We start from the raw sequence: 26,740 nt of genomic DNA on the forward strand, positions 1-26,740 counted from the left end.
CACAAGGGAAAAGCAATGGCCGGCGTTTCTTCGCCCTCTTTTCCTTCATTCTAACCAAGGTACGCCAAAGCTCAAGACAACATGACACTTCAAATGGTCTCCTCAAACTGCCTCACCTTGAGCCCCTTGTCGGCCAAGAAATCCTTGACCTGCTTGACGGTATACTCCCCGCGGTGGAACATACCCGCTCCCAACGCGGCATCCGTCGTCGTCTTGGCAAACACCTCTTCAAAGTGCGCCGGCTCGCCCGCGCCGCTGGACGCGATGACGGGGATCTTGACGGCGGCCTTGACTTGGGAAATGAGCTCGAGGTCGAAACCGCTGTTGGTGCCGTCCTTGTCGATGCAGTTGAGCAGGATCTCGCCGGTGCCCATGGCCTCGACGGCCTGGGCGAGCTCCACGACGTCCATGTCGCGCGTCTCACGGCCGCCCTTGATGGTGCAGGCGTACCAGCAGTACTCCTCGCCCTTGGGGCCCGGGTAGGACGTCTTGAGGATGTTGTGGCGCGTGGCGTCCGTGTTGGGGACGTAGACGCGCTTGGGGTCGACGGAGACGACGACGGCTTGGTTGCCGTAGGCTTTTGAGATTTGCTCAATGGCCGTGTTGCCGAAGAGCTTGCGTCCCGCGCCGTAGTATTCTTCCGCCGCGAGGACGGCGTCGGAGCCGATGGAGACCTTGTCGGCGCCGGATTTGAAGTACATTGTCGCGATCTCGAGGGCCGAGACCTTGGTGCCGTCCGTGTCGACGGTGTCGCGGATGCCGCCGCCGATGGTGAGCGGCACGAAGACGGTCTCCGAGGTGCGGCGGAGGATTTCGAGCATGGGCACGTCGGCTAGGGGGCAGTCGCGGAAGCTGGTGATGTTGAGGAAGGTGACTTCGTCCGCGCCCTGCTCGTAGTAGCGGCGGGCCATCTCGACGGGCTTGCCGAGGTTGCGGACGGCGCCGCCTTCGGACTTTTCGCGGACGTCGTATTGGTCGCCCTTTGTGACGACGAGGTCGCCCTGGTCGTTTGTGCGGACGTCGAGGCAAGCGATTACGCGGCGGGTGAGGCCGTCTTGGTAGGGGGCGGCGGTGGTGGTCTCGACGGCGGCTGATGGTGTAGCACCTCCGGCGGCGAGATTCGCGGCGCCGGAGCCGTCGAGGAAGGCGCGGAGGCAGCGCAGGCCCGCGGCGCCGGACTTTTCGGGGTGGAACTGCGTCGCGAAGATGTTACCCCTGGCAAGGGCGCCGACGAACGTCTCGTCGCCGTAGGTTCCCGTCGCGACGGTCCACCCTTGGGCCTCGAGCTCGCCGCGGACGTAGGGGTATTTGTAGGTGTGGACGTAGTAGTATTTCGAATCCGGTCGGAGGTCGTAGAGGCTCGCGCCGCCCGTGTTTGCGCTGTTCCAGCCGATCTGTGGGACGGACTTGGTGGAGGCGTCGAAGCGGTCGAGGCGGCCCTTTACGACGCCGAGGCCGGGGACGTCGGGGTCCTCGAGGGAGCCTTCGAAGAGGGCCTGGATGCCGACGCAGATGCCCATGAAGGGCTTGCCTGAGGCGATGTGGGCGGAGATGGCGGGGAGGAAGCCGGCTTGGGAGAGTTGGGAGAGGCAGTGGCCGAAGTGGCCGACACCGGGGAGGATCAGTTTCTGGAAGGGGAGGAGAGGTTAGCTAAACTGAAGGCTTTTCCTATGGTATAACGAGATCAAATGCTTACTTCTGCTGAGGGAACATCTTCTGGCCTTCTAATCCACTCGACTTCGTAGCCGACCTTCTCGATGGCGTTCACCAAGCTGCGAACATTGCCCGCGACGTAGTCCAGGAGGTGGACCTTTGGCATTGTGGGCAAACTGGGGGAAAAAGTGTGCGTTGAAGGGTTGGGTATATTGCAAGTCTATAGAACAGAAATTAGATCAAATATTTGGGAACGAATGGAATGGGACGTTATAAAGTATCGTCAATCGACGAGGGGTGTCAAGTGGTGAGTCAACAGAGCGGGATGTGTTCAAGGCCGATTGTGAGTCGTAGGGCGTCGCCTCTGGGAAATTTACTTGCGATAGCGGGGCAGAGGGGTTGTGACTGTGAGCATGGAAAGTCCAGCAGCTGCCCCGCACCAGCGAGCAGCGGCCCCTGTTCAATTGACCTCTGGCCTGTGCCAATCCGCCGTCGAATTGACTGGGGGCGGGTAAGCTTCTTTCCCTTGGAATGGGAATTCTGCAATTATCTTCAACATTGAAGCTTCAGCAATTTTTCGACGTTGCACACTCTTTCCGCGATGCGCTTACAACTCGATTTCCGCATTCCCTGACGCATCTTGAAGTTCGCAGCTGGCGACAACACCACATAATCACACGAATCCTTGGTTCCAATGCGCCATTCCCTTCAGTCAATTGGAGCATCCCAACAAGGAATCGTCGCGAAAACATGGCGACCAACGAGCCAACGTCTTCAGTCGCGCCGGTGATTGCGGCGATGGCGCCCGCTGACGAGCCACCGAAAGAAGCATCCAAAAAGACTGATGGCGGCGACGACTCGGACTGGGAGTACGAGTACTCGACTACAGAGACCGAGGTCAGTTGTCGCATTGAAGCGAGCAGGAAGATACAATTGCTAACCATCTCAGACATATTACCTGACCGTCGATCTCTCCATACCACAGCTTCTCCGGCGCAAACGGAATATGCCAGTGTCAGGACGAGGCGGATATCACTACAAACACTGGGCAGGCCCTACCACTAGGAAACCCGACGAACCGAAACACCACCGCATCATGTCAGAAGACGACCAGAATGATGACGAGCCGGCGGACGAGCCCGAGGACGACGAAGAGATTGAACAAGGACAGGCGGACCCCATTGTAGACAGCTACGACGCAGATTTCGAATCTGAACAAGCTGCCGAGATCCAGATCTTGGATCTGCATTCCGACAAGCCCATGTTTGCGTACAAGGGCAAAATCTTTGAGGGGCAGTGGACACGAAACTTGGGTACAGAAGTAATCTTCGCCGAACACGAGCACGAGGATCCGATTCCGGCTCTGCGACATCTTCCCGGCGGTGTCGACATGCTGGCGGCCAGCTGGTCGAGGATCAACACGACGGAGAAGCGCCTCGAGCCAAAACACGAGGCGGCGGCGAAAGACGACCCTCTCAAGGACATCAGGAGGCAGCACGGAATCCATATACCCATCACAGCAGACAAGACGGGCGAGCGCAAGCGTCAAACGAGGTTTTTGGAGAATTTAATGGCTTTAAAGGTCAAGAGAGGCGAAAAGGACGAGGTCACGGTGTATGCCCACGCCGCGCCGAAGCCGACGGACATAGGTTCAAACAGCCGAAGAAAAAGACGGAAGCCGTTGCCGGATGGACCAAAGAAACGTGCAAGCCGGGGCGGCGGCGGCGGTGTCCGCGGGAGAGGTGGCTCTTCCGCATTGGGAACGGTTGGTTCTGAACGAAATGAGCTACAAGGCAGCAGCGTTGCAGAGGCTGCGGCGACCTCGCGGGATGGGGCAGCGTTGTCCACGCCAACGCCGACGACATGGGCGAACCTAGATGGACAGGGCGGAAGAGCGGAGAAAGGTTCGGGCCCGAAAGATGATGACGAGGCCAGCGACAACGACTATGAAGAAGACGACGACGAGGATGGCGGAGATTAGGAGTAGGCCTTGTCAGGAATGTATCCATCAATCTGGGATACGAGTTTCATCGGACCATACAGACTTTGCGTTCGCGATGGTATATCTCGCAATCCGGACTCAGCGTATGCTGTTGCCTGTTGGTAACGATGAATGAAGATGGAGCCCAGATAGGGCGAAGGCTCGGATGAGACGGTGAAACTATGTGACAGCCGTTGCGAGGCTCTACTGCGGTAGGGTCCCTTTTCCGGTGTCGGGCTCTCCTAGGCTGGCACATGGAATTTTGGGAGAGACATGCATGGAGGCATGATGTGGTCAGGCTGACGAGAGGTCCTGGGGAGACTCGTACGGGGCCGTAGTGTGGCCGCGGCAGCAGTGTGAGTACGGCTAAACCTAGAGCTAATGAAGTATGATCATCCAAAAGAATCCTGCGACACCAGCACTGGTTCACGAACTATGGAAAAAATGTCAGTGGAAAAAATGTCTGCCTCGTGAGAAATACGTGGGCTGAAAACCGTTGGCCGCTAGGTACAGATACTGGTGCCGGTAGGTAGTCAACGAGAAAATCGGAGATTAGTTGGGAATGCTTCTAGAAAGATTGCCTTCCTTTCAGAAAGGGGAAAATAGGCATGCCAGAAAAGCCTCAGAATGGAGTGTTTTCTACTACTTACATAATAGCTCACGGGTTTCGGCAGATGGTTAGTGAGCCCTGTGTCTGCAAAGTCATCCCAGCACGTCACTCAGGAAGCCCACCCGCCCACTGCCAGCCCACATGTGGACGGGGAGCAACCTTCACTGAAGGATACATAGCAAGACGACTCGTGATGAATGGATGGCTACAGGGATCGGCTGCTTGCCGTAGTAAAGCTCCAGTTCCGCACGCTGCTGACTCTTTACACCGCCCTGCCTTTACTCGCGCCTTGTCTTTAACTCTTGATGTATCCGTACGCAGTGCACCGTACCATCGCCTCTACCTATGTCGCTAGATGACCATAGTACTCCTCGTGGGAATCTGCAGGGATCTGGTTGGTCCCGCAGATCGCTGAACCCTCCCGGTCTGCTGCCTGCATGAGGTACCGGGAACCTTGGCGCCATTCCCTTCCTCTTTCTTTGGAGAGATACCTGCCTCATCCGGGCGATCACAGTAGATAATGCATGTATCTCTGCTCTAGTCAGGAAGTGCACCAACATCTATTTAGTGCCCCCGTTGCAAGGTACTCTGTACGGATACAGAAAAGGATTCAAAGAAAGAATCCAGATCCCTCGGTCGGGTGGCGGGCTGCATCAGAGACAGACCCAGCCAGTAGTGGAACATCCATCCGCACCCCCCTCCAATCCCCTCCCGTCTGCCGTCCTCCCACGCCCAGGTTCACGGCCGAATCCAGCACGAAGTAACCGTACGTCCCTGATGATTGATGGCCCTTGCTTCCCTGCTTCCTGCGGGTTGCTGCCGCTGTCGCTCTCGCCGTCCGCCGCCCGCGCATACCGCTGACCGCATACCGCTAGGTTCCGTCCCAAACCCCAACCCAAAGCTTCCTTCTTACTTGCACTGCTCAACTCTTTTTCCCTTCACACACTTGCGCCTAACAAGCTTTCTCTGTCCAACAACACAAAACACTTGACCAAGGGGCCTCAGCGTCCGACCGGCCATGCATATCCGCTCGCACCTCCCACCTTCGACATCTCAATAGTAGACTACACCCTACATGTACACTTGGTGATGCTGTGCGAGACCCCGCTGGCTTTCGCAAGACGTGCCGGCATCCCGAAGCCCCTCCGAACCATCACTCAGCCTCCATAACTGCGAATAGCTTATTACCAATCGATCCCGGCGCCCTATCTTATGCCGGCACCCTTTTGAGGCTCTTTTGTTATTCTCACGAACCCAATCTCTATCCTGCGAGGCCTGGAGCCACCAACGAACTTATCCGATGTATTATCTACGCCGCTTCACCATCTTCCTCGCCTTCTTGGTGTCGGTGTCGTTCCTCGCATGGTTCCTGCCCCGCTACCTCAACCCAAACCCGCCAGACCCGGCCAAGCAGCGCGAGGATAAGAAATGGGTCAGCAGCAGCCCGTACTGGCTCGATCGTCAGGCCTGCCGTTGGCTGAGTCTCTGCGGCGTTCATCATCTCTCATGGGACCCAGCTTCTCTCTTCCCCTACAAGAACGACTCCGACGCCGGTGATTTGCGGTTGGAGCTTAGGTCACTTGATGGACGCCATTCTGGGTGGGAGACGGCTCCCAAGAAGCGCTCGCCGCGGGATGACAAGGAAGAGAGGAGGAAGGTCTTGAAGGAGATTCCCGACTATGTTCTCAAGTATGCGCCGCTAGTCCACCTCTACTCGGGCGAGAACTTCTGGCCCGCCGACATTGCGGAACACATTCGGCACATGACGCCCTACTTGGAAAAAGAGGCGTTGAACCGCTCCCTGATTTTGTCGGATTTGCACATGCTTAACAAGGAGGATGGCATGGTTTACCTCACCAGCGATGACGATGTCGAGCAGAGACCCGAATGGCTGCACAGTCACGTTGGCATTCCTGAGCCATGGAACGATGATGAGGACGATGGCGACAAGGAAGAGACGCCCAACAGCCCAGTTGGGGACTCTGAACACCCACGACATGAAACTGAGGATACGACGTGGTTCGACGTATCTCGCGATCACCCCGTTCACCGCATCTCGGACCCTCGTCGCTACCCACAATTCCCAGAAGGCTCCGCCCGCGCCGCCGGCTTCCAGCACCGCCGCCGAGACCAGGGCCAGAAGCCCATTCCCGACACGCCAACCCACAAGCCCGATCAGGAAGGCTACTCAAAGGCCCCGGCCGTCCTCGTCCTCGTCGACAAGGGCTCCGGCATCGTCGACGCCTTCTGGTTTTTCTTCTACTCGTACAACCTCGGTCAGACGGTCCTGACCATTCGCTTCGGCAACCACGTCGGCGACTGGGAGCACTGCATGATGCGCTTCGAGAACGGCGTGCCCCGTGGCATCTTCTTCTCGGAACACGAGGGCGGCCAGGCTTACACGTACAATGCCGTCGAGAAGCGGGGCGAGCGTCCCGTCATCTACTCCGCCGTCGGCTCCCATGCCATGTACGCGCAGGCCGGCGAGCACCCGTACGTGCTGCCTTTCAAGATGCTCAAGGACGTGACCGACAAGGGACCCCTTTGGGATCCGTCAAAGAACGCCTACACCTACTGGTACGACTACGTCCAGGATCTGGACGAGGACCTCGACGAGGACCTCGATGACGAGGTCGACGTGGCTAGCGGCCACCGGAAGGAGAACCCCACCAGTCTGTTCCCCACGGCCGAGAACCCCGACGCGCCGACGTCATGGTTCCATTACGCCGGCCCTTGGGGCGATAAGCTCTACAGCTTAGCCGATATGCGCCAGTGGCGCTTGTTCGCGCAGTACCACTACGTCTCCGGGCCGTTGGGTCCCAAGTTCAAGCGGCTCGATCGCGAGAAGCTCTGCATTACTACCCGCTGCCGGATCTTGGATAGCTTAAAGCCCGGACAGACATGGTATAGTTAGATGAGTTTCCTTTTAGTTACAGGTAATGGTATAGATGAAGCAAAGAACAATCAAACCTCAATGAAACATGTTATATTTAATTGACGCCTTGCATGCATCCATTGAGTGATGAGGCCGGCATACAAGTTCACTTCATGTATCCAAGTAGAACGGGAGGAATGTACAAAAGTGTGACATCTGCTCTCTATTCCAGAGCGCTCAACAGCCCACAAACCGATTTCAAGTCTGGACATGGCAACTTGTAGTCGAAACAAGGTTGCCAGAAAGAGCCCATTGCATGTTACTTGACCCCGGCAAGTACCTTCCTATATCCGACTCCCCGACCGCTCTCGACGGGACAGTTCCGTGCCGCTCCGATCCAAATAGCACGACCAACCCGGCCTCATGCACGCCATCCAGTCTCTGTTACCTAGGTCCCTCAGACCTTGTCAAGTCTATCCTTCCCGTCACGGATATGCATCCAGAAGGTCTTAGGTAAAGTAACATACATATCGGGCAGCAAGACTATAAGAGCCCCCGCGTGTCAGGTTGGCATCCCGACCCGCCGATAAATAGAACGAAGTTCTCCTCTTGTTCCGTGCCTTGAATGATTCTCGGCAGACGTATCGAAGATCCAACTGGATTCGTATTTCTTACAAGTTCCAGACGATTTCTGTTATTCACAGCCAAAAAGTCGGTGTTCAGTGTTACCCTCAGATGCTGCGTAGTCCGCCCTGGTAGCCGGCTACTCGCACGATGGTACGGCTACAAGCTGGCATCTGTTTCTTTTGGCGCTCTTCGCATAAGCCGCTCTGAATAGAAGCACTCGACTCGCTGGAGAGCAAGCTGGCCAAGGTAAGTCTGATGGGCTTAGCCAAGCCTAAATCAGGCTTCAAAGTCCAAGTGCGGTATCCGCCATCCAAAGAAGGTGCCTTGTCAGAGTCCAGGGCATCAAGACAGGGGAAACTACGATGATCAGACACCTCTTGAAATACCTGACAGATTAGCCAGAAAATACGGAAAAAAAATGAGCTGCCTGTGGCATTATGTAGGACCACCAAATTCAAACTCGCAACCTTTGCAGGACCCAATTACACGTTAATACTTCCTTCACTAGGTCACAGACACATTCAGGCGGTTCTCATGCCCTACCTCTGGCAAATTCTGTCCTACAGATGTATGGGTCGAATGGTCGTGGTGTATTCGTGGATGTTTATTCCATATCGCACGTGACCTATTCCGGTATGGACCAAGCACTGAAGGAATCTCATCAGTTCATCGTTCTGTCACTCAACTCTAGAGCCTGTAGAAAAGGTTCATTTGTAAACACCTTTCCTGGCTGAAGTCGTACTATCTTATCTTCAAGGACCCAAGTCGACCCTGAAGATCGCTAGGTTTCCACAACACCACCTCAAGTCATAACCAGTCACCTCAACATCAGCGATGTGGAATCAATTCAAATCATAAGTCACTATATAGTCAGCCTAGACGTACCGGTCGAAAAACTTTGAAGTCTGACGAGATTCCGCAGCCGTCTCAAGCTCAACCGAATGCGTCCAGACGCGGCTTTCCCTCCTATGAACCCCCTATTCATAATCACCTATGTGGTGGTTTCCCCCCCCCGGCTTTACAGGCGCAAAAGATCGACCTTAACGGGATTAGGCTTTCAAGGGATATCACACGATACGGTACACTTTTTGATTACACAAAACGCGCAATGTGCCCCAAGCACGCGCTCAACGATAATTACCTGTATGCAACCTCAATTATTGAACAATTTTCCGTCAAGTAACATCATTCATGGAAGGGACTTTCAGCATTGATGGTCTTCGAATGTTGACTTGCAAGTTGCAAGTCTAAGCCATATATTTTTGCCAAGACAGGCAATTTAGCCATGACTCGAGACGAAGTCTTCTCGGGTCCTTATATTTGGCGACACGCCGGCCTCGACTACACTCTTGTGAATTAGTATATTATAGTTCCTCAGAGCCCAGCTCCAGCTCCATCGGCATTGGTGTTGCATGTTCAGCCAAGAAGAAAGGCCCAGTGACTTTTAGATTACAGGACGTTGGTACAGGAGCAAAGACTCACTCAGACTATTCTGTAGATAAAGTAAGTACTCTTTTTCTTCCAGTTACAGGTCTGCTCATCAAAAATCTCATTTAAACATCGTAGCTTAGGCTCCATAGAGTTAGCTCGTGGTTGTTGGAGTGATTCACAACCGCAGTGCCGGTATGTCTACTCACGAAGTGTGAGCTTTCTCTCACTTGCCCGATCCAAGACATATTTAAAGCCTCCTTCCCCATGATATGAGAGAGGTATACGGCGTAACCTCCAAGCCATCTCGAACACCCAGATACCTTCGATCCTCGAAATCGACATGAAGCTATCCGTCCTCGCCGGCATCGCCCTCTTCAGTAGTTCAGCTCTTGGCTTGATGAGATGGGAATGCAGACAGACACCGAACTCTGGTTGGGGCGTAAGTCACAACCTCGTCTTCTATATTCCTACGACCCTCATTCTCTCAGTCATTTGAAAGCAACTAGCATGATTCGGTCAAGACTAACTTCGGAACGTGATAGGCGTCGAACTGCTCTCCAGATGACCAACGTCAGTGCACCACTTCAGCGTGTAACAGCAACGTGAGTTCCATTACATGATGATCGCGCATGCTGTGAATGGATGCTTAATGATATGAACAGTGTCAGCGCGGCGCTCCTTGGAGTAACGCCCGCGGATATGCGTAAGTCTTAACATATTCACTTTCGGCGGCCTCGACTCTTGCCGAGCCTTGTTTGTAGACATGCTGACGATACTTGCCTCACTGCAGGAACGTAGACCTTGGGAACGCCTGCGACTGCTACTGCTGGAATTGAGGCGGAGACATATGGTTGCAAATGAATGTATTCATCATCAGAAGGCCATTATAAAAACAATACGAAAGAGTCCCAATCTCCATCTCACGCTTGCTTGACAGCCATGATATCAACATCCCGATGCCTAACTTGTACTTCCAACGCAATATCTTCTCCCGATGAAAGTGTTCGTGACAATCTCAGTTGTCCATCAATAAACACATTCCATGTCCCAGGCCCCAAGTTCCTGAGAACAGGCTTGATTGTCCTCGTCGAGTCATCCCACGACCTGACAGTAAGCACCAGCATCCTCTCCTCCTCGCTCCAATCTCCACGCAAGAAGTCAACGCCATCAGCCAAAGTGACTGCATCAACAAACGGCCGCGTCGAGACGTCTTGCGCAGTCCAAGGCCGCTCCCAAATAATCTTCTGCCCGTCCTCGACATTCAACCTTGCGTACCCGATCGCCGCGTTGCCGGAAAACGGGTCCATGTGCGTCCACCTCATCTCGTCGTCAAACGGCTCGTCGTTGCGCGGGTAATACATCCCGCCGCGCTCCCACTTGGACCCCAACTCTTCGTCCGCGTATTTGAGCAACGCCGTCAACTCGGCTTCCTTGCCTAGCTCAGAGAGCCACTGGACAATATACCCAAACGTGGGCTTGGTATATGGAAAGCCTCCCTTCTTACCCGCCTCGGCCTCCTTGGCGTTGCGCACCGCCTGTTCGAGCGTCTCGCGAGAGTCCGGCGCCGCGCCGTCTTCCTTGACTAGCTTTCTGAACTCGTTGCCGACGACAGGTGGGTTCAGACGAATCTCGCCTCCTCCCGTGTTGGTGACGTACCCGAGGGCCTGGTCTTCGTAGTGAGACCTCACAACGGACCCGTTCCACGAGTTCATAAAGGCCGAGCCCCACGCCGTCCATGCGGGATCTTTGGGGCGGATAGTGAAGTCCTGCTTGACCATCCACGCGTCAGGCAGAAGGCCATCGGAGCCGACGAGCCCTTTCTTGTCCCATGCTGCTTTGTACTTTTCCAAGACGTCGTCTACGACCGAAGTGCCCAGACGAGCGTCTCTCAGACGCATTCCGATCAGCTTGCACAACTCGTCAGCGCACAACTCTCAGTTGTCAGTAGGCACATGTTGGTACTTACAGGAAACTGGTTGCAAACCACAAATACCATATTCGGCTCACAGCATACCCCAATCCACCCGTTCCCCTCCATCTCCTTGAGGATAGCATCCTGCAAGCTTCCCGCATCGTACGAGAACTTCTCCGGACCCATCCCAAAAAACAACGGATTCCACAAAAACTCCAACGAACCCGGCCTCTCAAACTCATCATCGTCAAACAACATCCCATACAACGCCACCATCATCAGCAAATGCCCGCTGTACATGATATTCTCCCTCACAACGGGGTCAGCCCACGGCTTCCTGAGCTCCTTCAGGTCCGGATCGGTCGCGATCCCGGCCATGCTCGTGTTGAACCAGTACGCCCACACGGCGCGCAGGAGCATCTTGCGGATCGTCTGGCGCATGAGCGTCTTGTAGACGCTGCGGAGGGCCGGTTGGCGGTGGAAGTGCGCGGCGCCGGCGGCGTAGGCCATGGTCGCGAGCTGGTAGCGGTAGGCGTCGAGGAATTCCTGGAGGGGCTCCTGCGAGCCCATGAGGTTCCAGTCGTTGTCGGGCTGGGTGACGAGGTTGTGGAAGTGGCGGAGGTGGCCTGCTTGTTCTCGTGTTAGTTTGGGGTGTTTGGATAGGTCTGGTGCTCGTGGCTGCTCCTGAGTTTCGGTCGTCATTGTGATGGTGGTAGTTGAAGACATGGCTACGATTCGATTCGGTTTGCGGTTGTGAGAACAACGGAAATAGCTAATGTTGGTTTCTACAGAGGCGCGAAACCGCTACATTTGACCAATAAATCACTTCTGTAAGAATGCTGCGAACATCATAAATAAGTCCCATAAAATTAACGGGGTTCGGAATTGAAACGGGGCTATCCGCCCCATGATCGGCCGTAACAAGCCGGACTACACCGGACCGTGGACCCCGATCAACCGATGTCAGACGAGGATAAACTTACGACGACCTGGAAGGAGTCGAAGGAACACAATCAAGTCTCCATCCTCGGCACTACTCGGCAGGGGTGTTGCATTGCCCGAGCGCCCGGGAGACTCGATGTTTTCCTTCCTGTTGGAGAAGAAGTTGCCGCAGGCGCGGAGTTTAGTCGTAGTCGAGCGGGGATATGTCTCCTGTCAGCATCCTCCTTGCGACTCCCCCGCGTTGGCTGGTTTTCTGTCTTACTAGAAGGATTATTGTTGCCTAAAGAGGGTAGTCGTAGTTGTGACGACCAATGGAAGGCCGCTACGGATATTCGAGTTGTCAGTTATAGGAACCCCTCTACAACACCTTAGTAGGGTGGCTTTCATTTGATAGTAATCGTAGTCACGCTTCTCGGCGAGGAGATTTATGTGTGAAGTGCGCATTATCAAATTCAAGAACTCTCTCACTTGGACGTCTTGTCCATGTGATCGAGAAAAGACGCCTGGATTTTTGCCTGCAGGTGAACGAACGCTTAGGGATGAATAGGGAAGCAAAAGGGCAAGAGGAAGAACATCTTCTTTATTGCTTCATGATACCACAGCAAACATATATTACCAGCTCTGGGGGTTTAAGAACCTCATTTGATTGTCTTCAAGGATCAAAAGCACTTATTTGCAATGCGATGGAATAATGCAACTCCTGAAGTGTCCCTATCGGCAAACCATGAAACACACAAATCCTCACCCCGTACCCAAACTCCAAATGCAGTCCCAGACTCCGTCCAAAGCCTTTTTACCCAGTCCGTCATTGATCTTCGGTATCCATCATTGCAAACTCCCAGACAATTCAAGCCGTAGCTCTGCAATACACCATCACCGCCAAACACGACCTCCTCACTCAAATTTGCCCGACCCAAAGAGGCCATTAACAGCCTGGTGTCTTCTCTCAGCACCCTTCCACTTCCTCGCCTCCCTCCTCTTCTCATTCTCCTGGATCGCCGCTCGGCGCTCATTCTCTCTCGCCAAAGCACTAACACCCGACTTCTTGCTCGCGTTCTTCTTGATTTTGCCATCGTCGCCGAAACCACCGCCACCGCCGCCACGAGCAGAGAAAGCCGCAGCTCCCCCATTGCTGGCTCCGCTGCCGCCAATACCACCACCGATACTGCCGCCACCGGAACCCTGTGAACTCAGCACGGACGAGTTCGTCGTCGCGCGCCGGAGCAGTGCAGGGACCCTGAAGCTGCTGCTGCCGCCGCTAGAAGCCGAGGCGGCGGCGTTTGGCATAGCAAAGGCGAGCTTAGAGGACGTTGTCGACATGTTGGAGGATGACTGCCGTTTCATGGTGAGGCGGTCAACGACCACCTGGCGCGAGTTGGTGCGGCGCGGGTTCTTGCCCGGGGAGCGGTTCTCCTTGTTAGAAGGTTGCGCCTCCTCGTCGTCCGCCTCGCTGTCCGAGTGCGGGTCCGTGGCAGGAATCACTTCGTTCAGGTCCTCGAGCAGACTCGAGACGGACTCGCGAATCTCGCCCAGGTTGGAGGGCCTCTTGCCGTCCTTTGTCCTCCGCGCGTTGGTGGTGGACGGTACGTTGGCAGCGTTGGAGGCGAGAGGTGCACGTTGCGCTCCGGGCTGACTGTCTGGGACAGTGGTCTGCTGCTGCTGTTGCTCTTGAGACTGCGAGTCCTCCGTCTCCGTTGGCTCGGGCGCGAAGTCGAGGAAGTCCATCTCCTCATCACTGCCGCGGTCCTCAATGGTGCGGAGGAAGGCCTGGTTGCCGGGTTTCTCGGCAATTTTCTTGATGCGCTCATCCGCGAAGAGGGCCTGCTGCATTTTCTGGAACTGACGACGCTTCAAACGCCGACGAGCCTCGCCGCCGTCGTCTGAGTCAGAAAGGTCATAGTCGGCGCCGCGCTTGCGGCGGAGCATACCGGTTGTGATGTCGTGGAAGAGCTTGTCGACCATCTTCTCATCGCTCTGACGCTCGTTGTCCCTGAGAATTTTGTTAGCTGAGAATACTAAAGCCAAGACAGAGGTCATTTACGCGTGAAGGGCAGCAAGTTTGCGCTCATCATCAGCAGTCATGCCGTTCTCGTCGTCAATCATCTCCTTGACGGAGGCAGCATCACTGTCGTCATCGCTGTCCTCGCCATCCGCACCTCCAAGTCCTGCATACTCATCCTCGGACTCGTCGGCCTGCTCCTCCACCATCTCCTTGGCCTTGCTCTTCTTGCGGTTGTACTCCTCCGCCTTCTTGAGCTGCTTCTGCTTCTTGACAGCCTCCTTCATGACGTTGAAGGCCGTCGTTTTGAAACCGAATTCGTCTACCTCGGGTCTGGCCCTGGAGTCCTCGACATCTTCGTCATCCGCGACAGCGGCTACGACGTCAATCTTGCGGCGCAGTTTACCCCTGCGGACGAGGGGCGAATCTTGCACTGAATCGACCTCGGCGTCCCTGTCCAGGACCATGGTATCCACGGTCGATGGGGGCGGCTCGACGAAGCGCTGCTTCAACGGCGTGTAGTCCTGCGGCCCGGCATCCTGAGTGGCATCCATAGAAGTTTGGGTGAACGGGTCGTCGTCGCGCAAGAGGCTGTCAAATCCACGCGCTTGGGATTGGGTGAAATGCAGGCGCACGCCCTCTGCGGAATCAGGCTGCGTGTCGGCTCTCTGGGTATCACCGCCCTGGCTGTCAAGAATCATGCTGTCGTGTTGTTGAGTAAGACCCATCAAGTTGGAGTCGGGAAGGCTGTCGAAATCCGGCATAGGTGACTGAGAGGGGATCGTACCAGGAGCTGCCTGGCTGTCGTCCATTGTACCAGCGAAGATCTGGGTCAGACCCAGACCAGCGGCACCCGTAACGGGCAGTCCGGGAATGAATGTCTTCTTGGCAGAGCGCAATACCGAGGTGGGAACGGCGGGTGATTTGGTGTTGGGTGCAGCAGGGGATTGTTGGGTTGCAGTCCTGGGTCTTGGCGTCGCTTCGATTCTGTCCTCGTCTTCATCATCCGAGATGACTTGGCTCTTCTTTGATCGACGGATGTTGCGCGTGGGAAGACCCATGTCGTCCTCGGACTCGGGATCATTCTCGACTTCTTGGGCCTCAACCTCGGCCTCAGGGTGTTCTGAGCCGCTGTCATCAGCTTCATTGTCGAACAACGCAACACCTTCCATTTCCACCTCGGAGCCATCATCTTCATCTTCATCTTCATCGACATTCTCGTCTTCAGAGCCAGACAGCTCAAGCTCGACCTCAACGCCTCCCTCCGCCTCCTCCTCGGAACCGTCGTACGACTCATCTTCACTGTCGTCCCAGACGTCGAGCTCGCCATTCTTCCTCTTCTCCTTCTTCTCCTGCTTGGCAGCTGCTCTCTCGCGCTCCATAATCTCTTCGGCTTCCCTCCTAGCGCGAGAGACAATATCCTCAACCTCTTGCATCTCGCGTTCACGCTCCTCGGCGGTCTGCACGACGATACCCTTCGACTTGAGGTACTCGAGACGCTTTTCGCGCTCGATCTTGGCTTGTTGACGGGCGCGCTGCTGTAGCGTCATCTGCAATTGAGCCGTGGTGATTGTTGCCTTTTCGTATTTCCTCTTCCTCTCCTTGGTCGGCGATCCCACCTGAGCAAGGCGGCGTAGATTAAGTAGAGATCGAGATGCGTCTGCCTTGTTTCCCGGGGCTCTGTTGAAGATGGCGTCAAATTTGCCGTTCTTGGCGATGGCCAACTCGTCGTCGTCGTCAAGGTCAATGACTGCATGGTTTACTGAGACTGAGGGAAGCTTGATGCGGACTTGACGTCTGGTTTTCACATCCTTGACGCCAGTCTCTTCAGGAGGTGCAACGGCCTTGCCCTTGCCCTTGTCAAGTCTTCTCGATGCCTCGAACACGTCGTCGAGGCAAAGCATGTCACCATCGTCATCTGGGTCAATGGCGGGCTGCGCGACAGTCGTGGGCTCTTGAACCTTGGCAGGGGAGGCAGCCTTGGCGACAGGCGGGGAGCTGGGCGGCGTCTCGGGGTCCTTCATCTCAGCGTCGGTCTGGTGCGCTGAGACGGGTGTGGTAGGGCGGCTGGAGCTCGACAACTTGGGATCAGACTTGGGTTGAGCACCGAAGTTGAAGCGCTGGAGGAAATCCGCCTTTGTGAATTTCTTCCTCGTCTTGGCCTCGTGGGCAAGCTGCATGTTACGAGCCATGCGCTGGGTCTCGCGAGCCATCTCCTCGACGGCCTTCTTCCCGGCCTTCCTTGTAGGCCTAACGGCCTGGCTGAGCTTCCGGCCACCCTCGTCATCGGTGATGTCAGAGACGTTGCCGACGTCCTCGTCGTCGTCAAAGAGGTCGACGTTGCTGATGGGCTCGCGTTCCATTCGCTCGGCGCGCTTTCTCTCCTCCTCAGCTTCGCGTGCGAGTCTCTCTTGTTTCTTGCGCTCGACGAGTGCCTGGAATCTGGCGTTCTTTGTGATTGCGGGGAGGGAGTCAGAGTCGGAGGCGTCGTCTGCTGTTGTCGTGGTAGTAGGTTTCACAGGTGACTGCCGGTCCGGAGAAACGAACAGCCCAGGACTCGACCGTGCGGCTGGGCTCTGTGGTGGTGGCGGCGTGGTCTGTCTATCCTGCTTCCTTTGCAGCCGCCGCGGTGCTACCGGGATGTCGTCTTCCTCTTCCGCTTCCCCCATGGTCGCGTCCTCGTCCTCTTCGTCATCGTCGTTGTTGGAGCCAAGCCGTCTTTGGATCCGGTCCATAAAGCTCTCGGGCTCGTCCTCTGCGTCTGAAGGCTCGGCGCCGCCCTTTAGCTGGGCAGCGAGCCGTCCTCTGGGGCGGAAGACGACTTCTTCTTCCGAGTCACTTGCTTGAGTGTCTCGTGGTGGTGACCGGCTCTTCTTTCGGGCCTGCTTGGGTTCGTCGTCCTCTGAACTCGTGTCAATGGCAGCCAAACGGGCTTCCATTCGTGCCTTCATCGTCTCTGGCGCTGGGCTCGCGCTGGGAGAGCGCGATGCGGCCTTCTCAGAAGCCATGGTGAATGTGGCTTTAATTTAAGAAAGGCAGAAAGCCGGGTATCAAAACATGAAAAGACTAATGTGAAGTTGCTTGAAGTGTTGTGTACTTGCAGGTACCAAAATTGCGTGAGGAGTGTTTTGGTAGAGGTGAGTGTAGGGTGGTGGGTGGTGGTGGTATTAGTGGAGTGAAAGTCAATTAAGAGCTCTTCGACGCGTCTGGCCGACGCGACGTGTTGGTGTGTGCTACCTGTGGGACGAGACGGGTCGGTGGCTTATCGCGAAACGCGGCACCACTGAACACGCCGATAAGAACTGCTAAAGTGACGCAGGACCCACCCGGAGTTCACACCGACCGGAGCTCTTATCGATAAGCGTCGCAGTGGATGCCGCTGGCTTCGGTGACATCTCGTTACTTATAAGGTGACCGAAGACTGAGAAGACGACCAACTATCCACTACATATAAATGGGAGAGATTAAATCATTAGATTCGCTTAACGTAAGTAGCGTGGGCTATGGGAGTTCTATTTGGTGTCTACCTCAGAATCGTGAATACACAGGCACCAATGCTACACGGGAAGCCTATATACCCCCCCTCAACTCCATTCCTGCCACCAGAACAGCAGGCGCCCGTCTAGGTCGGCGGGTCAGGTCAAACTGACTGGGTGGTGGAATGGTTTGAGGTCAACAATCAAATCGCCAACCAGCCTACTCGACAACAGGCTTAGCGTATACGAGTACCCGAGTTCAAATCCCAGCATGAGCACCAAGAGATGTAGCCCCCAAATCGGCACCGGGGGGGGCGAACTCTTTTTTGGATCCTCTCCCAGTAGTTGACCACAGCCTTATATTGTTATGATATTCATTACTTTACCATCGCTCTGAGGGTCTTCACTCGACCATCTCTACTTCTCCCCATCATCCAACCAACCTCCTCCCTAAATCCCTCCTCTTCAACCCAGGCACCCTCTCTCCAACCGACTTTGCAAATGTATCCACAGACCACGCCCTCCCATCATCATTGTAACCAAAATCCAACACATAATACCCGACCATGACCACCAAAATCAACGGCGCCGAGGTCACAAAGTACACCCAAAACAGCTCCCCGCCAGGCCCAAACGGCTTCTCAATCGAAAACACGGACGCAGTGTACGCCAGCGGGATGAACACCAATCCCAGCAGCGTCACCGCCTTGGTGCTCTTGGCCTCGCGGATGCTCCGCTGCTGCTCTTTGTACGCCTGCCTGTTGCCCGTGATGCCCGCCAGCCCCGTCACCGCCGCGTTGAGCATTTCAGTCCGGTGGCGTAGTTCCCGGAAGCGGAGGTGCAGGAACTGGAAATCTGCTGAGCTATCTGACCAAGCGGTGACGTTGGATCGCTCCGGCCCCGTCTTCGGTCCCGGGCCCGATCCCGGCTGCGGTGGTATACCGATGGGCGGCGCAGTGGATCCTGTCGCCGGGGGTTGTGTCGGCGACAACGGGATCCCGAGCTGCAGCATGATTCCTTCCACGTCCTCGAGATACTCCCCCGTCCGCCTCTCCCACCCCTGCATATCGCTCCAGAGCGCCTCTACCTTGGTCATCGGCAGCTTCGCGAGGTCCTGCTTGCGCGTGAGACCCCGCTGTACAGCCGAGAGCGTCGCGCGCAGGTGTTCCGTTTGCTTGAGCAGGTGGGAGGCCACAATCTTGCTCACAAAGACGTTGACGACGGATTCGGGCTCTGCAGTATCTACTAGCCCCGCGTGTGTCTCGAGATAGAAGGCGAGGTCGTCGAGCATGGAAGTTCGCGGGGGTCCGTAGTGGTGGTGCTCGTTCCCCTTTTCCCTAGCGATGCTGATTTGCGATTCTTCTGGGACGAAGTCGAGGTAGCCACCCTGATAGGGCCAGGTCTTGACTGGGTGCTCTATCTTGTAATCATCTCCTGTGCGGACGCTTCGTACCGGAGGATCACAGAGTACAAGGCCTAGAAGTCATCAGTATCAAGAATAAAGAGTCAGGTATGGCCGGCAACACTCACAATCCCAACCACCAGCCCCAATCCTCCTCGACCAAACACCACACTTCCTCCTCACAACACCCACATTCAAAAACCGATCAAACTCGTCGTCGGGCGAATTATCCCACCGAAACTCCCTCGACACCCCAATATGCCGCCCCGTCGCGGCGCACACCCACCGAAAACTCGTCGGCCGCGTATCAAACGTCACGACCTCGTAGTACTTCATCTCCACATGGTCCCGACTCCGAACCACCGACGGCAGCTGCGCGCCGTCGCTTTCGCCCGTCCAGTTGACGTTGTGCACGACCACGCGCTCATGCTCGACGAATACCGAAGGATGCAGCGAGAAGTGGTGGCCGAACACACCTGCGAATCCAGGGCCGAGGCCCTCGAGGATGTAAATGTTTTGCTGTCCTTGCTGTCCTTGCTGTGATGCTGTATTGTAGTGAAGGTGTGTTTCTAGGTCGGCTGGTTCCTCAAATTGTGCTGTTCTGATAAAGGTGCCGTTGTCGCCGATGCTGAGCTTGACGACTCGGACGCCGTCATCTGTGAAGGGGATGCGTTGAATTTGAGCCTTGGGGTCGCGCCGTCTAAGTCGAGGGTCTGAGGAACACAGGGGCCGGACAAAGTCATCGTAGGCGCCTTCGGCAAGCCATCCTCTATCTTTATCCATGTCGACCAATTGAGTCACGAGCCAATGTATTTGGACGATTAACTGGGTATGCTCAATGTAAAGATCGAGAGTACCGTAAGCAGACAGCAGCGACCGAGCCGTGAGTGAGGCGCTGACAAGAGTCACGCTATCTAACCTCAACTCATGAGAATCAGCTCTGAGTCGTGGAGTATTTGAGTAACTTCAAGCTGATGAAAGCAAAGCAGGCTGCCGTAGGATTCTTCGATCTGCGTACCCAGGGCTGAGAGATGGCGGGATAGCAGTGCAGTCACGCTTCCCCATCCCGCCCTGAATTGAAGCTATAGAAAAGTGTCTTTGCCCGATTTGGACACCGAGCGTGGCTCTGCTCACTCCCGGTATTCAGGCTGCCTATTAGGTACGAGTGTCACCCCTCACCTTACGCCAATAATAAATCCTACACTTGCGCGCCCTTCGAAATTATTGCAACTTCTCCGAGGGTAATTCTCTCGTAAAAGAACAGGCGGCGCAGCGACAAACATGCCAACATGGAGTACTCCTCGTCCCTCGAATGCCTTAGACCAACAAATGCATGCTCCCAAAATCAAGTAGCTCACTCTATGACGTTAACGAAAGTTCCTAACTCCCGACTTATCAATTAAACATTTGGTGATTTCTCAAGCATTGTATTGGCTCTGTGCCTTGATCGCCTCGCCGATATTGATCCAGTCAAGCTTTTCTCAGTCAGCCTTACACAAAGTAGATATTGACGCGATGCCAAGACGACCAACTCGGTGTCCGAAAGAGGGAGACTTACCAAAACGACATTCGCTGTCCTTCCCCACATCCCTCTGCACAAGTTGACCTGCTTGTCAATGGACGACAAGGAATTTGTCTTTGGCGCTTCAATCTGATTGGGGATCTTAATGCCTGCGAAGAGCTCAATGTCGAGGAAGTGGTTGACAAGGTACATGTAGCCATTGGGATCGACACCCTGTGGCCGGTCGATGTTGCAGTTGGGAAAATTCGCATTCGTCTCCCCAAAGGGAGTCTCCCAGTAGTACTGGAATTCGTCTAGAATGTAGTCGACTTTACTCGTGTCGGCGTGATAGTCTGTCGTACTCAGTCACTGCCCATAAGTTTCAAAAGATGCTTAGAGACATACCCATGAAAACGACCAGTCTCGTCCCGTCATCAATCAAAGTCTGAAGTGTAGGCCACTGGTCTATAGCCACTTTCTCCCCAGGCTTGAAGACGTACTTATCCAACCCCGTACTGTTGAAAGTGTCGCCAAATTGAGTGACCGGCATTGCGTCAATGTTAGTGAGAAGCAAGGTGACCACTTCACGCGGATGCGCCTCCATCCAAGTGTCTATCTCTTCGAGATACTTGGACAAGGGCCCCGAGTCTAACAGAGCGCAGTCCGTATGGCACATCTGGATCTGTCCGTCCTTGTTCTGGGTCTGAGCTTGTAGGAAGCGTACGCCGAGATCGAGCTGGTCCGTTACCGACACATATTGATTGTGGGCCGGAGTGATGCCAACAAAGGCACTGTTGTGGGATCCGACAAACGTCACGTCAGAATACTTCTTTGCGCAGAGAGCGTCATTGCCGTTACAAGCCGCCGCGGCGACAACGCCTACGAAGGCCGGCAGGAAGAAAGCAACGCGCATAGTGATAAGGCAGCGACGGATACAGACGGAGGAATCAGGATCGTCATCTTCTTGAGGTTCCCACCAGCTGGTATATAATCAAGGTAATCAAGCACAGCAAATTTTCAGCCGTCAGGGGCCTGGCGATAGCTTAAAGTGACATCTCGGACGGGTTAGCGAATCAAAAGTCATATCGGACATCTGCCAACACTCTGGACGAAGACCTTGGGAGGCCAACAGACCGAATTTGGAAGCGCGTGTTGATCTAGAGCTGAATGACCCCTCATAATGGAACGATCCGACATGTGAGCGATGGCACCCAAGAGCCATGTTTCTGCGGACTGTTGCCATTGAAGTGACGGCTCGTGTTCGTGTGATTGGGTCATGGCGTAACCTGGAGATCAGGTAGGTGGGATTAAGACGGAGAGGGGTTCTCGAAGGCTTGAGATGCCTGTCCAGACGGGCAGCTTTGCCACATCCATCGACCAGTCAGTTGGATTAGCTTCTGTGAACTCATGGCCATAAGCTAACGCATGTATGGGCATTTGAACTTGCCATCGACGCTTGGGAACAAAGGTGAGGGGAATAGAAGAACGATTATCGTTTTCTTGGCAATGGGATAGAGTCAATGTGGCCGGCATTTCAACGCTTCGAAGGCCTCCTCGGTCAATGATGCTTGGTCTTTTGTGGCCCATGGCTGCCAACTTCATGCGCCACACCTCTCTTGTTGGAGGATATGGTTGTTGGAAAGGGTGGATTGGCTGCCGTGAGAAGAATTGAAGAAAAGAGGCCTGCTTTAGTCGTTAAGTGAAACATGGAGGTTGACGAATGACGGTCTCGGAACGGGAGGCTTCGAAAGGGGCGGGTGGCGGAAGTCATCAGGGCACGGCAGGCGCACGGCAGGCGCAGAAGGGGCCACTGGGGGCTGCAAAGGCGCTAACGCCGGTAGTGGCAGGGGCCGTTCAGGGGAGAAGCTCTTGGTGGGCAGCTGGCATCCACACTTGCTGACCTTATTCGCTGGGGCCATCTGCAGCTCTATGTGGCTGCAATCTCCTCCTGCCCTCTACGGCAATGTGATCTTCTTCCCAGAACAACGTCACGAGAGACATCGTTGCAGCTACAACCCTCAAACTCGACAACCTCGGTCACTGCTGTTCTTAAAAAATCCATCACGGCATCATCTTCGTTCGCGCACGTGGTTCACCTTCTTGCTGTGGTCCGCCTGCAGATATTGAGGTTACACAGACTCTGGCTATGTTCAGGTTGCGACCATGTTCACGATACTTTCTGCTTGGTGGTAATCCCAAGTGTCTACAGTCGTTCGGGCTGCATCGAGACTTTGCTCAAGAACATCCACACATCTCGGGATGATTCTAGCTTCATGACAGTCTGAACTTGTGAAGAACGTCCCTCTTGGCGGGCAAGCGTTGACAACGAGACGAGCCGCACGCGTTTGTCGTTTAGGCGCCTACGAAAAAGCATGCACGGCTCACATTTGACGATATTTCCTCTGCTATGATGCTCCAAAGCAAGGGGATCTGGACGATGATCCCTATGCCGCACTGAGAAAATGGGTTCCTTACCGAAAGTTGAACAGGGTCTAGTTCAACCAAGGTATTCACTAGGCTCAACACCTTTTGTCAGGAAATCGTCGCAACTGAATCAGAATTCGCGCTATTCGTCCCTTCACCACTTTGGTCTCCGTCTCATTGAAGCAATTTCGAGGCGCAGTGCTCTTCGCACTTCGGACGAAGCCAAGACACGCAACCTTACGGGCAAGAAGACCTCGGATCGTGACAATGGGATGCTAGCAACGGCCAAAGGAGGCCCCCTTCGTCTTATTTGTCCTGCTAGCCTCCACCGATGGACCCGTTCTACCCGGTAGCTCCGTTTGTGTGTTGCACGAAGCTAGACAACCTTAACGTGCTCCCGGCAGTCGTCTTCCAGAGTATGTCCATTTCATGGTAGAATGGCTTGGCCACTTCTTGTTCCCGATCCTTGTGAGATCTTTGGCCGGGCTACCCTGATCATCGTCGAGCACACCGACCCGGACTTTGGGGTTCATGGTACGCGTACAGCATGACTGACGCGTCGAAATCAACGATCTAGTTCTCCAACTTGCCACTATGAGCTTGGAAAGATTTGTGTATCTGAAAACCCGGGCCGGGTTTGAAGCAATAAGCACGATCTGGTTGACGAAACTCATCTGCATATCGTGGAAGAATTGCACTGATCGATGGGGAGCCTCAAAACTGGTGATCTTCGATGAAAAAGGCCGTCTAGACACCGAAAGCGAGAATGCGATGATGCCGCGAAGGAGTTCACAGATCAGCATGGTCTCCAAACCCGACGAGCGCGCAGCAATGACAATTCATGAGACAAGCGAGATGGAACCCACCATGACCAGGTCGAGGTCTGGGGATCACCAAAACTAAACAAACTCAGATTGCGACCCAACGAGGCTGCAGATTTCTCACCTGTGTCGCAAAAGGGAGCTAGGTGGCCTGCACAGCCCTCAGAACAAGCATATCCGCCGATCGACGTCATCCCCATTTGGTTATGCTTGCTTTCTTGCGCAGCGGATTTACCGGCAGATCCCCCTCCTCAGTCCCTCACACCGTCGAGTTCGACTACACCACCTTGTCCACCTTGTCCACCTTGCCGGGGCCCTCGGTCGGCTAAACTGCGTAGAGAGCAGAGGGGGAAGGGCAAAGGGGGAAACAACCGTGCGCATCGTGGACGAAACATGGAATTCCTCCGACGTCCGAGTTCGTGCCTCTCTTTGCCTAGAGTTTCGCCAAGGGCTGTCAATCGGCTCGTCGAAGGCTTGTCACAACTCGAGTCGAGACGGCATCCCATTGCCGAGCTTTCGTCCCGCCTACTGGTCCTGCCAAGCCATGTCAACGGCCGGCTGGGAATGTCACAATGTCACGTCGTTCACGTCTCTTCGATGACGGTTCGAAGTTTGTCGTGAACTATCCTCTGATCAACATCCCACCACCACGGGCGCAGGTCATCTAACTTTCATGAGTAATATCGCCCCAGCTCCCTATGGAGAAAGGGACCACAATCTAAGTCTATCCGTCTTCTTTCCGAAGACCGAAACGAAAGCGGAGTCTTATCTACCTTGTGTACGGATAGAATCTCTGCCTACGCACTCTCAACTTCTACCTCATATGTCCTTCTGCCTCTGAGTGGAACCCGGCCACGGTGAGTCGAGCTGTGTCGAGAGATCCGGGGCCCTTACCCAACAAGGCATGGTGGCATGGCCTCGACGCTCTCCCGTACTCGGAGTATGGATACCTGAGGGGCGCCCACTTGCCTCCCGGAGCTTCCTGAGCACGAATGGAGACGCTTCTCTCGCGAATTACGTGGTGTTTGGGCCCGTCTCAACCTCCATCAGAATCAGTCAGCGGCGTATCTGGCCCAAGCTCGCTGGTCAGGACCAGCGACCTCACACGCCTCACGTTTGAGGATCTACACCATCCTAGCGTCGTTCTCAAATCTTTTGCAGAATGACATGGGATGGCCCTTGTCCTTCCCAGGAACGCTCCCGCCGCTAAACCTTGTCCGACATCATCGTCGCCCTCATCGACGCCGAGCCCCAAACAACCGTGGAGACTCCTTAGCCTTACTCCTGAAGAGAGCCTCCTCGCTTCCCCACAACCATGATTTTCAGAGATCTACCAATCGGGTCCGAGATCACCAATAGCTTGTTCCTGCATGATCCATTCTCGCCGTCTTTGCCGGAGGGAAACTGGACTCGGTCTATGTAACTTCCTGGCGCGTGGCGTTTCTCCCTCGCCTGGCCATCGCTCAGGACCCGCAAACCCCTTCGAAACGATCGAAAACCAATCGCATCTTTGGAAAGCTCGTCTTTGCTGGTGCACACAGCCTGCGTCGTCCAGTCGTCAGATCAATGCTTCAACTGATCTTTCGTGAGAAGTCAGCGGCAAGATGCTTCACTCAGGAGAACGACGCAACGGCCGCAATCCCTGGCCTCGGGAGATGGGCCCGTAGTTTGCCAAGCCCCATCAAATATCTCCCAAGACTGTCCAAGACCTGTCATCCAGAGTATCGACAAGTTTGTATAAGAATCACTCGCATGTCCGGTCAAACTTTCATCTTTTCCCTTCTCATCAGCATCTCATCTTCACTTCAGCCTTCTTTCATCTGCCTTTCTTTCCGACACGAGCCCGGAGCTCCTACACGGCCTTTTACACTTTAATAGTACACATTCTTAGTTTCACTCAACTTTCACCAATCTTTTCAACCGCCAAAATGAAGTACGGCTCAGCTCTCCTCCTCGCGGCTTTCGCTGCCACCAACGTCTTTGCCCACGGTGTCATCGACGGTGTTCAGGGTGCCAACGGCGTCAACCTTCCCGGTCTTTCTTGTAAGTCATCAAACCACATCGAAAAGACACAAAGAGCTCCTACTAACAGTTTCCAGTGATCGATGATACCCCTCGTGACTGCGCCTCTCCCCGCTGCGGCTCCGAGGCCGATACCTCCATCATCCGTGACCGCGAGCTCGGCACTGCCAAGGCCTCCGCTCTTGGCCGCACCCAGGGCGGTGGTCCCGTCGATGCCGCTGCCATGATGGCAACCTTCATGAACGGTGCCGCCGGCAACACAACCGCCACCAAGGCTGCTCGTGAGATCCACGAGGCCAACCTCGCCCGCCGCTACGCCAACATCGCTGCCCGCCAGGCCGGCAAGGGCACCAAGACCCCCAAGGGTACCGTCGAGACTGGTGTCAAGGCTGCCACCGGTATGGCTGCCCAGCAGGGCATGCCCACCACCGCCGACGACGGCACCATCTCCATGACCTTCCACCAGGTCAACCAGGACGGTGCCGGCCCCCTCAAGGCTGACATTGACGGCACCTCCGGCGGTACCGACCCCTCTGCCTTCAAGACCGCCGAGGTCACCCAGAACGTCCCCGGTATCGGTATCGGCGGTCTCTCCGGTGCCTCCACCATGGACTTCCCCGTCAAGGTCCAGATGCCCGCTGGCATGACCTGCGACGCCAATGTCGGTGGCGCCAGCAACGTCTGCGTCGCTCGCCTTCGCAACGCCGCCCTCGCCGGTCCCTTCGGTGGCTCCGTCGCCTTCACCCAGTCCACCGCCGCCCGCAAGCGCGCCGTCGAGTTCAACCTCAGAAAGCGCTCCGAGCGCCGCTCCGCCCGCGACTTCAAGGCCTAAAGTGGTTTCGCACTTTTTTCCGAGCATCGGACAAGTAATTTGCGCACGGCTACGCAGCAGGGAGGGAAGAAGGTCGCCATTTACATATTTCGGTGTCGACGGATTGGGTTTATCGAGTAGCCTTGCCAGGGGCATTGGTGCTGCGATCTAACAACCGTCGAACGGGGGGGTTAAACAGTCCAAACAGACTGGGTTCTGGCTTCATTGCTTGCTACTCACTCTCTCTCTTGTA

The 26,740-nt window shown here is 55.2% G+C and overlaps 10 protein-coding genes across 10 annotated transcripts; 4 read left to right on the forward strand and 6 right to left on the reverse strand.

Annotated features, from left to right (window-relative positions):
- Positions 1 to 89: 89 nt before the first annotated feature.
- Positions 90 to 1,819, reverse strand: CPAR01_03845 (imidazoleglycerol phosphate synthase; the record flags this gene model as incomplete). The annotated part of the gene is made up of 2 exons (XM_060488131.1): positions 90 to 1,628; positions 1,697 to 1,819. The coding sequence occupies 2 exons, from the start codon at positions 1,817 to 1,819 to the stop codon at positions 90 to 92; spliced, it is 1,662 nt and encodes a 553-aa protein (XP_060352337.1).
- A 584-nt stretch (positions 1,820 to 2,403) lies between these two features.
- Positions 2,404 to 3,634, forward strand: CPAR01_03846 (uncharacterized protein; the record flags this gene model as incomplete). The annotated part of the gene is made up of 2 exons (XM_060488132.1): positions 2,404 to 2,550; positions 2,603 to 3,634. The coding sequence occupies 2 exons, from the start codon at positions 2,404 to 2,406 to the stop codon at positions 3,632 to 3,634; spliced, it is 1,179 nt and encodes a 392-aa protein (XP_060352338.1).
- Positions 3,635 to 5,544: 1,910 nt separating this feature from the next.
- Positions 5,545 to 7,158, forward strand: CPAR01_03847 (vacuolar protein sorting-associated protein; the record flags this gene model as incomplete). The annotated part of the gene is made up of 1 exon (XM_060488133.1): positions 5,545 to 7,158. One exon carries the CDS (start codon positions 5,545 to 5,547, stop codon positions 7,156 to 7,158), a length of 1,614 nt encoding a protein of 537 aa, XP_060352339.1.
- Positions 7,159 to 9,517: 2,359 nt separating this feature from the next.
- Positions 9,518 to 10,013, forward strand: CPAR01_03848 (uncharacterized protein; the record flags this gene model as incomplete). Its single annotated transcript, XM_060488134.1, has 4 exons — positions 9,518 to 9,616; positions 9,720 to 9,779; positions 9,840 to 9,880; positions 9,968 to 10,013. The coding sequence occupies 4 exons, from the start codon at positions 9,518 to 9,520 to the stop codon at positions 10,011 to 10,013; spliced, it is 246 nt and encodes an 81-aa protein (XP_060352340.1).
- An 84-nt stretch (positions 10,014 to 10,097) lies between these two features.
- Positions 10,098 to 11,791, reverse strand: CPAR01_03849 (uncharacterized protein; the record flags this gene model as incomplete). The annotated part of the gene is made up of 2 exons (XM_060488135.1): positions 10,098 to 11,084; positions 11,144 to 11,791. 2 exons carry the CDS (start codon positions 11,789 to 11,791, stop codon positions 10,098 to 10,100), a joined length of 1,635 nt encoding a protein of 544 aa, XP_060352341.1.
- Positions 11,792 to 12,925: 1,134 nt separating this feature from the next.
- Positions 12,926 to 17,038, reverse strand: CPAR01_03850 (MRC1-like domain-containing protein; the record flags this gene model as incomplete). Its single annotated transcript, XM_060488136.1, has 2 exons — positions 12,926 to 14,021; positions 14,073 to 17,038. The coding sequence occupies 2 exons, from the start codon at positions 17,036 to 17,038 to the stop codon at positions 12,926 to 12,928; spliced, it is 4,062 nt and encodes a 1,353-aa protein (XP_060352342.1).
- An 898-nt stretch (positions 17,039 to 17,936) lies between these two features.
- On the reverse strand, positions 17,937 to 19,691 carry CPAR01_03851 (uncharacterized protein; the record flags this gene model as incomplete). Its single annotated transcript, XM_060488137.1, has 2 exons — positions 17,937 to 18,982; positions 19,037 to 19,691. 2 exons carry the CDS (start codon positions 19,689 to 19,691, stop codon positions 17,937 to 17,939), a joined length of 1,701 nt encoding a protein of 566 aa, XP_060352343.1.
- Positions 19,692 to 20,326: 635 nt separating this feature from the next.
- CPAR01_03852 (uncharacterized protein) lies at positions 20,327 to 21,322 on the reverse strand (the record flags this gene model as incomplete). Its single annotated transcript, XM_060488138.1, has 3 exons — positions 20,327 to 20,383; positions 20,467 to 20,762; positions 20,815 to 21,322. The coding sequence occupies 3 exons, from the start codon at positions 21,320 to 21,322 to the stop codon at positions 20,327 to 20,329; spliced, it is 861 nt and encodes a 286-aa protein (XP_060352344.1).
- Positions 21,323 to 23,219: 1,897 nt separating this feature from the next.
- Positions 23,220 to 23,636, reverse strand: CPAR01_03853 (uncharacterized protein; the record flags this gene model as incomplete). The annotated part of the gene is made up of 1 exon (XM_060488139.1): positions 23,220 to 23,636. The coding sequence occupies one exon, from the start codon at positions 23,634 to 23,636 to the stop codon at positions 23,220 to 23,222; it is 417 nt and encodes a 138-aa protein (XP_060352345.1).
- Positions 23,637 to 25,582: 1,946 nt separating this feature from the next.
- CPAR01_03854 (uncharacterized protein) lies at positions 25,583 to 26,508 on the forward strand (the record flags this gene model as incomplete). Its single annotated transcript, XM_060488140.1, has 2 exons — positions 25,583 to 25,697; positions 25,754 to 26,508. The coding sequence occupies 2 exons, from the start codon at positions 25,583 to 25,585 to the stop codon at positions 26,506 to 26,508; spliced, it is 870 nt and encodes a 289-aa protein (XP_060352346.1).
- Between the last annotated feature and the right edge of the window lie 232 nt (positions 26,509 to 26,740).

Source organism: Colletotrichum paranaense (assembly GCF_030867605.1).
Source record: "Colletotrichum paranaense strain IMI 384185 chromosome Unknown Scaffold_3.1, whole genome shotgun sequence".
Taxonomy (NCBI): Eukaryota; Fungi; Ascomycota; class Sordariomycetes; order Glomerellales; family Glomerellaceae; genus Colletotrichum; species Colletotrichum paranaense.